This window comes from Lytechinus pictus, chromosome 1 (genome assembly GCF_037042905.1).
Source record: "Lytechinus pictus isolate F3 Inbred chromosome 1, Lp3.0, whole genome shotgun sequence".
NCBI lineage: Eukaryota > Metazoa > Echinodermata > Echinoidea > Temnopleuroida > Toxopneustidae > Lytechinus > Lytechinus pictus.
In genome coordinates, this window is record NC_087245.1 from 9436075 (window position 1) to 9448124 (window position 12050).

The 12050-nt window shown below is 39.8% G+C and overlaps 2 protein-coding genes across 2 annotated transcripts in view; both read right to left on the reverse strand.

The window, feature by feature from the left end:
• The window catches only part of LOC135153222 (uncharacterized), a 1173865-nt gene that overhangs the window by 1020722 nt on the left and 141093 nt on the right, over positions 1-12050 (reverse strand). The window lies entirely within an intron of this gene.
• LOC135153177 (dnaJ homolog subfamily C member 13-like) overlaps positions 1-12050 on the reverse strand; it is a 58946-nt gene that overhangs the window by 22082 nt on the left and 24814 nt on the right. Inside the window, exons 17-25 of the mRNA XM_064095401.1 lie at positions 8280-8336; positions 7647-7844; positions 6537-6743; positions 4325-4395; positions 3787-3832; positions 3154-3368; positions 1339-1498; positions 633-902; positions 76-278 (exon numbers count right to left, since the gene is read on the reverse strand). Coding sequence (XP_063951471.1) covers positions 76-278; positions 633-902; positions 1339-1498; positions 3154-3368; positions 3787-3832; positions 4325-4395; positions 6537-6743; positions 7647-7844; positions 8280-8336 — 1427 coding nt within the window. The remainder of the gene's footprint in view (positions 1-75; positions 279-632; positions 903-1338; positions 1499-3153; positions 3369-3786; positions 3833-4324; positions 4396-6536; positions 6744-7646; positions 7845-8279; positions 8337-12050) is intronic.

Here is a 12050-nt window from a genome sequence, read left to right on the forward strand (position 1 = left end):
TGACTTTAATTGCTTTGCATGAAAATTTATGCGCGAACAATTCAAGAAACATGTGAAGAAGGAAGAATAGCCGACCTGCTTGGGAAGTAGTCACATATCTTGATAAGCATGTTGAGAATGAGTGTAGCTAGATCACTCTCATTCATAACATGTGTTCCTGTTGCTAGGAGACACCACTTGAGTTGAGGGATGGTATGGAGTGGTTTCCATCCTTCCAATCCTTGGGCCCAGCACCGCGTCTTGGCATTCAGAGAACCATCATCCCATAGGTCTTTCATCTGGATGAAACAAGCACACAAAGTGTTGGTGGTGTTACAGGGCTTCAAGTTTAACAGTTCACAAGACAATGGATAAATATCTCATAGATTAGATAGCACATATGACAAGATGATAAACTGGCATGTCAACCTCATAACGATTTGAGATGCAATTCAAGACACTTTGAAAGCATACTAAAGCATACATGTACCTGCGACCCTTCGACACTGAAAACTTGAAGTCAACTGTAGGCCTTGATAAACTTAATCCATGTCAGGTGATTTGCATGGAATTATACCTGGACAGTTTCCCACATCTTCCATGTTTAATCCTACAATAATGTCCCCACTTCATCTGATAAATCAACATCTCACCTCACTAAAGCTGTATGGTCCTAATCTCTCCCTCGGTCCATTACCATAGTACCACTCCTTCTCACTTGATATCATAGAGTCAGGTGCCGCTTCTATCACATTGGTCTGAGTTGGTACAGTTGCCCTGGATACATGTAAATGAGCTAAGGTCAAGAGGTCAACAAGAACCTTTATGCCTCCTGCATCGATCAGAAGTCGGACGTTGCGGATGTTATTCAGGAGACGGTTAAGGAAGAGAATGATCCGATCTCTCTCCTGCTTGTCTGTGCTCTGTGAGAATAAGGGTAAATATCCAGTTTTTTATTTCTTATATCTCATGGGTTCTCAATTTGTATTACTAAAGCATCAAATTTGTTACTGGAAATCTGTACTGTGCCATTACTCAACCTTCGTAGCAAGTGAAGCGTCACAGCATGGGTCCAAGGGTTAGAACCTTCATATATTATAGACAACATATCAAATTATCCGGACATTACTTCGAATACAGTCACAATTGAGCACAAATAATAACGGTCTTAATCCGTAAATCAGTAAAGGTAAATGTAATATGTTCATGCTCTTCCAAATATTTAGTTTAATAAGAAAATGTTGCTCATTCACAAATGAAGAAAGATTGTTGTATTTTACCGACTCTTCTCAAGACAAAAACCCATTCTCAAGAATGATACTGGTCTAGCCGACCTACAAAAACTCATACCAAACTTACCCTGTCAAGCATTTGCACGATATATTTAGTGTCGTTGAAAGCTCCAATGTCTTCGTAACACTTGCCATAGACGATTGCCATGGCCTGTAAACACATGCACTTCATAGGTATCTTGGTCGTTAGGAGGAACCGGTGGTAAAGATCATTGAAGAACTCGTATCTGAAATGAAGTGTAAAAAGATGGAATGTTTTCTGGCCATTTAAAATAGTCATCTCTTACGCTAGGGTCCTACCTTTGCATACTGTGTTGTGAATTGCAGGCATTAATTGATGCTTTTAGGGTAAGGCTGCTTTTTTATTGGGCATATTTCTATATAACAGCATAATTGGAAAAAAAAAATAATGAAAAAGATCACAACAAATCTCCAAGACCAATGAGACCAAGACAAATGAGAAGAGTATCAAGGTCAGTCACTAGGGTATCTGCAGCCAGGGATTCAGATCAATGTTAACATAAGTAATTGCTGCACTTTGAAAATGCAGCCATACTAAGCAATGCATATTTTTAAGATAACAGCCATACAATTGTGTCTCTCATTCACAAGAAGCTCACATATGTCACTAATACAAAACAGACAGCATACCCAATTTGAGCTGGACATAAATCTCTAGCTAAGTAGGAAGTGCAAACAAAAATGCAGTAATACAAGCTCTAAAAGAGGAATTTCATCCTTTCTTCATTGACATAATTTAGAAAATTTTAAAAACTATCTAGACCAATACACTAATAGGGACAGTGATTTTCCGCGATCGCGGAAAACGGACGGAATTCACGGAAAGGGCCTTTTGAAACGGAAAGTGGCATTTCAAACGGAAAATCACGGAAAACGTATTTTCCCTCAAAATACACAGAATAGCAACAGAAATTACTCCAAAATCACAGCAAAATGAGAATATTAAATGGCCAAAAAAACCCAGAAAACACGATCTCACTTCGCTACTATCATGACAATTTACACATCGTGTCTGCACTCGACATCAGCACACTCGTTTGTACCCCGCGCACCGTACCCGTACCCGGCCGGCCGGGTTGGGCTTCACATGCACACATATCGTTCAACTACATGTACACGGTCTTGTGTTGCTGCCCTCTACGTTTGAAGATGTAACAGCACGATATCGTGGTCTTAAAATCCAAGATGGCGGATTGGGGAAAAGCCGTTGACTGATGATAACGATGTCCAAAAACCCCCAAAATTATCGATGAAATATCATTTCACCGTGAAATAATGCTAATAATATGAAAGGTGAGGATGTATGCATGCAAAATGGGTGTGTAAAAATATTTTATGCACCCGCATAGATCCGATTAGAACGGATTTTATTGTGTTGTTGGTACAGTAGCAGATACAAATTTTGACCAGTGCGAGTGTGCGTGTTGTGATTTTGCTATTCAATGTGTAAACGGAATTGTCACTTTTCCGTGTGTACAAAGTCTATGGGGAAACGGAATTTCCGTTTTCTGACATGCTGAAACGGAATTTGAGATTTTCTGAAACGGAAAAGGCAATTTTTTGAAACGGAAAATCACTGTCCCTACACTAAGTCTGAGTAAGTAGTACCAAGTGGGCATTTTTTATTGAACTTTTGGGGTATGACTGCATATTTCTGGCAATGAATGGCAAAACATGGTGCGAAATGTAACATTTCCATAAGAACAATTTTTATAAAATATCCTTGATCGCTAAACTAAACCATGATTAATCAGCATCATTAAAATAAAATTAGACCAGAATGATCAAAATGACGATTTATTACCAGGGTCTAAACCCTCCTCTAGGTTCAAGCATAAATACACACATAATCTAAACTTACGACTCTCTTATGGCAGCAATTTCTTCATCACTCTCATCAGCTTCCAGCAGAAGTCGAAGGTAGTAGTCTCCAATCTTAATCTCCTCTGAAAGACAATTGTATGGCACCTCAAACTCATTGTGGTTCCAAGAGATCATGTGACTTGCCCCAAGTTCTTTGTCAACGCTGAACGCTCTCATCTCATTTTCAAGACTTTGCCTCAGCTCCTCCCTTGTCTGTTATAAAAAATAATACACAAGAATACCTTCTTCATCTCATTCAAGTTAAAACAGCAAATGATCTCTGTTGACATTGGCCTTCAATAACACTGCAACTTATAAAGCACTCATATTAACTCTTCAAATTGCTCAAGGAGCTGTCACTCTGAGAATAATATAAGGTACCCATTTACTACACCAGGGTTGAGAGCAGTACAATGTGAATCTTGCTGGCTGGGATTTGAACCCACCACCCTCTGATCAAAAGGAGAAAGTCAGGACCACAACACCCTGTGCACACACAATCACTAACAATAAAGAGTCTACAGTTTTAATTCTCTTTAGATATATGTTTTTTTTTATTCTGGTATTCTATACACAAGGTGGCGACCTGCCCGATATTAATAGAGTTTTTTATATTATTTTATTTTGTTACCTTATAATTCCAAATGAGATTGGGTTGAGCATGATCTCTGTTGAACCTGCAAATATGAATAAAATAATAGAATACAATAGTATGAATAAGAATAACATTAAAATCAGTTGCTACTTACATTTGTAGTCATAAATTATCAATTTGATCACAAGGGCAGAGACAATAGCTCAAACATAGTTTTCTTCATTGCACAAAGAAATTTCAAGCATTAAAGGAATAATATTTATATCAATAAGTCAGATTGACATCAAGGGCAAGGTTCAAATCAAATTTTTTTTTTTAAGTATTATGTTGATAGAGTCCAGAAGAAACTTTCTGTACAGATGGAATTTTACCTACTCCTACTCACTCCAAATATTGATATCAACACCTCTGGGCTCTTTTGCACCTTATAATGCTAACTTCTGAGATTCTTTTGTCACATGAAAATCACTTTCAACTCTTGCGAATTGTTTCCTCTGATGCAGAGAGGATATTAAAAGCTAAAATGAACAGAAAACCAGCGGGTAATATATAGAGAATGTGGAGGATTACTTACTGGTAATAGAAGAGCTGCCAATTTGCTTCACTCTTTATCCTTTGCCGTCTTTTCCTGAGTACAATAGGTTTCTGGTCATGACAATGAAAAAAATCCACTAAATTAAGAATTATTCCACTTAAAATTATCATTAGCAACAAATTGATGTTAATTTTTAACTCTTTGTGCACTAGGCCATGAACCTCTCTGTAGTGAATTGTTTTCAGGGAGGGAAACAAGTTTGCTTGAGTGTGAAATGCAAAGTTCGCACAGCACCAAAGTGTGCATTGGTGCGAAGTACACGTGGAAATGATATCTAAATCCATATTTGAATAAATTTCATCTTTTTCTCATACTGTCGTAGTTTTAATTATTAATCAAAATGATTAACAAATGTGGTTAATTTAAACAAAACAAACCTTTACTAAAGTAGCAGCTCACATCTTATACCAAACCCTGTTCATATTCATAAAAACATGTTTTTAAAAATATGAAAGCATACTTGTATGCATTCTTTCATGAAGGTAATCAATGAGATAAATTAATGATACTGTGTTAGCTACATGACCGCATGCATAGAAAGAAAGAACATTTTCTTACCATATTAGGCTGCTTGTTTAAATGTCAGAAAACAGTCAGATGATCAGAGACATAGGAAAAGAGACAGGGAGAAAAGGCAACAATGTTTTTTTCTTAGGATTCAATAAAGCACAGCAGGGCTCCGAAACACAAAGGTTTCCAAACAATCATGAAAGTCAAAATGAAATGGCCAATCAAACCCTTTGTTGCATGCAAACATGATTTAACATAACAGCTTACTATCACGCAATCAAAATCATCGTTTTGAATTTGTGAATGATAGCAACCTTTGTGTTACTGAACCCATGGTTAGATTGTGGTAGCTATGTCAGCATATAGTGAATTAATGGAGATGATTTAAGTCTTTTAATTAAAAGCATTTAGAATTTATAATGCAAAGTGAAGATTATTATTTCAACTGGTATTCGTTATTGTTACAAGAATGAGAAACAGGTGGTGCACATCATTGAAAATATACATGATTATTATCTTTCTACAAACATAGGCCATTAACTTGTTCCTGGATAACTTTTAAAAGCTGATGAAGTGTGTATTTAGATGATCACTGCATTCTCTACATGCACAGCAATGGTTTAATTCTATGATTGCTAAGTCTAATGATGAGTTGTGAGAATGGTTTATTTAAAAAAAACGAGATCTTATTCAAATAGCTTAATATGTGCTTTAACTCTTTAAACATCTACAGACTATATTAACTTTTGTATCTAAATTACAACACCATGTTAGGTAATTAAGCTTATCCTGATAACAAGCCTTGGTTCACAAAAGAGTTAAGAGATTTGATCAAACGTAAAAGAATAGCAGTGTCATAAAATAATGACACTCTAAAGAGAGAGCCCGAGACAGAGATCAGACAACGGACTGTGAAGTGTAAGAAAGATCGGTAAGATATATTGAAAGGAGCATCCATGATAATTATAGTATATCTGCTTGGAAAGTAATGCAAAATCTTACAAGGTAAAGTAAAAAAAAATGAAAAGCTCATTTGATGAGCAAATTACGAATAATGATGAAAAGCATGCTTTCCCATTTTGTAGATGAATCAAGAAGTATGATCTCAAAGCTGCAAGCATTTTGAAAAACACCGCCCTTCCCTTCAGCAATAGAATGTGTAATCATGAATTTATGGACAAAAATCACACAAACTTTAACCAAGATGTAAATATTAGCTTTAAAGATGTACCCCTGCCAGCAGCGAAACAAAAAAAATGAACAAAATTTTAAATTACGGTAACCTAATCATTCCTAGCACAAATCTAAATTCCTTGAAACACAGTGCAAGTAACAGCTTCTCTGTTTATACCAGGATTATTATGCTGCACTACTGTAGAGCGCTTATGGACTTCTAATAAAAGGAAGTGTCAAGCATCATATAAGCAGGTGTAATTATCTTTTTTTTTAATATTATCCAGATTCATGCTCTCACCTTATTCTCTGCATTCACAACACCAACAGTAGTTATTAATTTCTTCTTATATCATTGCTTACACTGAATGTTTAAAATGAACCTGCATCATTTTACAACTGTCCATACCATCTTTAAAAATAGAAATAATCATGCAGCTTTTGCTTTCACAATGCACAGGGAAAAGGGTGAGTTTTCCCTGAATGGGGAGAGTGGGTCAATACTCACATCTTGCTTTGCTTGTTTCTTGTTCTGTATTCCAACCCGCTGCCTCCAATGAAGCAGGACATTCTCAATCTGATGCCATTGAAGATTAGACTTGGACTTGCCTGACTGGTCCTGTGCCATCTTCAGGTTGTCCCTGATGTGGATCATATCTCGTTCCTTCTCTGGTACCTTGTCTTCAGAGTCCATGGTAGCAAGAAGACCAGCCGGCTGGGAAAAAGAGATCATAATGAGAGCTATTAAGAAGAGTGTAAATAAAGTCATTTCAAGTATGGTGTTGGTGTTGGTGATGGTTGTAGCACTGGAAACACATTCTAGATTGTCTTCCAAAGCTTAATCCCAGCAATTATAACAAAAAAATTGCTCAAATCACACACTAATGATATATCCAAACCAAACTTACAACCACCACTGATTCTAATCTGGTGCCCCTCTACCCTCACCAACGAGCAAAAAAATTTACAAAATATATAGTTCCCAATTGTACTTCCAACAATTGCACTGCTGGTGGACAAAATAAAATCTCATTGCTATTATGCAAAAAAAAATATTTACTAGACATGTGACACGTCCACAAGACATACATATAACCGCTGGATGTGATCATTACGCATTTCTTACTTTTTTATTTGAAAATTGATGTCTGTCATTAGTCCAAACTTTTAGATATGGTTTTGTCCCTGTTGAACGGGGTAGCGAGATTCACCTTATACTCATAGTACCATTATTCCCTTCCTCCCATTTCGTATAATTCAGTGCATCCTCCATCCTTAGCCTAACCTCAATTTCTCCTCCTCTACTTGCTTCTTCCATGTATCTAGTTCTGAATCCTGCCTTTAAACATTTATCTTAAAACAGATGTATAAACCTGAAAATATATTGAATATTCAGGATATTGAATATGAAGAACCCAGAGTGTGGAAAATTTTGTAGAGTTCTATACAGTTCGTAATCTTGACACCAACATTTATAGACTTTGTCTGCCGATTCAGTAGCTTGCTTTCTTTTCTTGTGAACCATGCAGGGTCAGGCTCTAACTTCAACGATGCATGCATTTATAATAATGATTTGATTGTAGATATTAATAGAGAGAATAGTAACTCTTCCACTCACTAAGATTCTCTTGAGTAGTGCCATAGCAGTGGGATTGCCAGTGATCCACAGACCCACAAGATGTCTACTCAGCTGTCTGTTGGTAAGCATACGGGTATCTGAGCTTCCTGTGAACATGGCAACATGGAGATGCTTTGGTAGGGCACCCTCTGCCAACGCAAGCTCCTGCATCTTTGCAGCGATCTCCGCATCCCCCTCCTACAAAACGTGAGAAAGTAAATCCATAACTTTCAAATAGTTCTATACTTATTGAGAGAACAAAAACGGGACAGACAGGCTGATAAAACAGACGGACGACCCAAAATCATAATGCCTCTGGCAACCTTATTTACAGGGAGTGGAGGCATAAAAACATTTGACTAAAAAAGTTATGCCTAAAATAATGAAGTTATCAGATACACTCTTGATGGTACCATCTGAACATGGACAGGATTCATCCAATAGTTGAATTCAAACCGAAAATATCCAGGAAGATAATCACTGCAAATTATTCACATTAAGATTTACCTATTTAAATAAGAGCATGTGCACAAGAAAATACTTCACCATATTTGATGACAAGATAAATACATGATTTTGTAAGGATTATTGTTGAATTTTTTCCTATGGAATTTGATTGGCATCAAACTTTACCTCAATGATAGCTTTCATCACAAGACCTGCTCCTTTAACAACCGTCATTGATGGATGCTGTCAAAAGAGAAATATGAAATAAGTCAGTATACATGTAAAATGCCCCTCTAGCAAACACATACCTACTCAAGGCAGAGATCTACATTTAGATAATATTACTTCATTTTCAATTGCAATTTTGACATTTTACATTGTAAAACCAAAGTGTCCTGCAGAACAAGAGCAGCATACCTCTATCAACAGATTAAATGTTGAGGGGTGCACAAAATCAAATAAAATGCATTATATCATACAAGAATGGCATAATATTTTCCTCATTATTATCATTATCATCACCATCACCATAATCATCACCACAATCACCACCACCACCACCATCATCCCTATCCTTATTACCATCCCATTCACCACCACCAGCATCAGCATTCCCCCAGTACCATAATTGAAATCACCGCCACCACTACCATCCCCATCCCCACCATCATTATCACTATCACCACCACCAGCATCACCATCATCATTCCCCCAGTACCATAAATGAACTCACCACCATCACCACCACTACCATCCCCATCATCATTATCAATATCATGACCACCACCAGCATCACCATCATCATTCCCCCAGTACCATAAATGAACTCACCACCATCACCACCACTACCATCCCCATCATCATTATCAATATCATGACCACCACCAGCATCACCATCATCATTCCCCCAGTACCATAAATGAACTCACCACCATCACCACCACTACCATCCCCATCATCATTATCACTATCATGACCACCACCAGCATCACCATCATCATTCCCCCAGTACCATAAATGAACTCACCACCATCACCACCACTACCATCCCCATCATCATTATCAATATCATGACCACCACCAGCATCACCATCATCATTCCCCCAGTACCATAAATGAACTCACCACCATCACCTCCACTACCATCCCCATCCTTATAACAATCCCCATCACCACCATCATTATCACTATCACCACCACCAGCTTCACCATCATCATTCCCCCAGTACCATAAATGAACTCACCACCATCACCTCCACTACCATCCCCATCCTTATAACAATCCCCTTCACCACCATCATTATCACTATCACCACCAGCATCACCATCATCATTCCCCCAGTACCATGAATGAACTCACCATCACCACCACTACCACTACCATCCCCATCCTTATAACAATCCCCATCACCACCATCATTATCACTATCGCCACCAGCATCACCATCATCATTCCCCCAGTACCATGAATGAACTCACCACCACCACCACCACTACCATCCCCATCCTTATAACAATCCCCATCACCACCGTCATTATCACTATCACCATCATCATTCCCCCAGTACCATGAATGAACTCACCACCACCACCACCACCACTGCCATCCCCATCCTTATAACAATCCCCATCACCACCATCATTATCACTATCGCCACCAGCATCACCATCATCATTCCCCCAGTACCATGAATGAACTCACCACCATCACCACCACTACCATCCCCATCCTTATAACAATCCCCATCACCACCATCATTATCACTATCACCACCACCAGCTTCACCATCATCATTCCCCCAGTACCATGAACGAACTCACCACCATCACCACCACCACTACCATCCCCATCCTTATAACAATCCCCATCACCACCATCATTATCACTATCACCATCACCAGCATCACCATCATCATTCCCCCAGTACCATGAATGAACTCACCATCACCACCACTACCATCCCAATCCTTATAACAATCCCCATCACCACCATCATTATCACTATCACCATCACCAGCATCACCATCATCATTCCCCCAGTACCATGAATGAACTCACCACCACCACCACCACCACTGCCATCCCCATCCTTATAACAATCCCCATCACCATCATCATTCCCCCAGTACCATGAATGAACTCACCACCATCACCACTACCATCCCAATCCTTATAACAATCCCCATCACCACCATCATTATCACTATCACCATCACCAGCATCACCATCATCATTCCCCCAGTACCATGAATGAACTCACCACCACCACCACCACCACTGCCATCCCCATCCTTATAACAATCCCCATCACCACCATCATTATCACTATCGCCACCAGCATCACCATCATCATTCCCCCAGTACCATGAATGAACTCACCACCATCACCACCACTACCATCCCCATCCTTATAACAATCCCCATCACCACCATCATTATCACTATCACCACCACCAGCTTCACCATCATCATTCCCCCAGTACCATGAACGAACTCACCACCATCACCACGACCACTACCATCCCCATCCTTATAACAATCCCCATCACCACCATCATTATCACTATCGCCACCAGCATCACCATCATCATTCCCCCAGTACCATGAATGAACTCACCATCACCACCACCACCACTACCATCCCCATCCTTATAACAATCCCCTTCACCACCATCATTATCACTATCACCACCACCAGCATCACCATCATCATTCCCCCAGTACCATGAACGAACTCACCACCATCACCACCACCACTACCATCCCCATCCTTATAACAATCCCCATCACCACCATCATTATCACTATCGCCACCAGCATCACCATCATCATTCCCCCAGTACCATGAATGAACTCACCATCACCACCACCACCACTACCATCCCCATCCTTATAACAATCCCCTTCACCACCATCATTATCACTATCACCACCACCAGCATCACCATCATCATTCCCCCAGTACCATAAATGAACTCACCACCATCACCACCACCACTGCCATCCCCATCCTTATAACAATCCCCATCACCACCATCATTATCACTATCACCACCACCAGCATCACCATCATCATTCCCCCAGTACCATGAATGAACTCACCACCATCACCACCACCACTACCATCCCCATCCTTATAACAATCCCCTTCACCACCATCATTATCACTATCACCATCACCAGCATCACCATCATCATTCCCCCAGTACCATGAATGAACTCACCACCATCACCACCACCACTGCCATCCCCATCCTTATAACAATCCCCTTCACCACCATCATTATCACTATCACCATCACCAGCATCACCATCATCATTCCCCCAGTACCATGAATGAACTCACCACCATCACCACCACCACTGCCATCCCCATCCTTATAACAATCCCCTTCACCACCATCATTATCACTATCACCATCACCAGCATCACCATCATCATTCCCCCAGTACCATGAATGAACTCACCACCATCACCACCACCACTACCATCCCCATCCTTATAACAATCCCCTTCACCACCATCATTATCACTATCACCATCACCAGCATCACCATCATCATTCCCCCAGTACCATGAATGAACTCACCACCATCACCACCACCACTGCCATCCCCATCCTTATAACAATCCCCTTCACCACCATCATTATCACTATCACCATCACCAGCATCACCATCATCATTCCCCCAGTACCATGAATGAACTCACCACCATCACCACCACCACTGCCATCCCCATCCTTATAACAATCCCCTTCACCACCATCATTATCACTATCACCATCACCAGCATCACCATCATCATTCCCCCAGTACCATGAATGAACTCACCACCATCACCACCACCACTGCCATCCCCATCCTTATAACAATCCCCTTCACCACCATCATTATCACTATCACCATCACCAGCATCACCATCATCATTCCCCCAGTACCATGAATGAACTCAC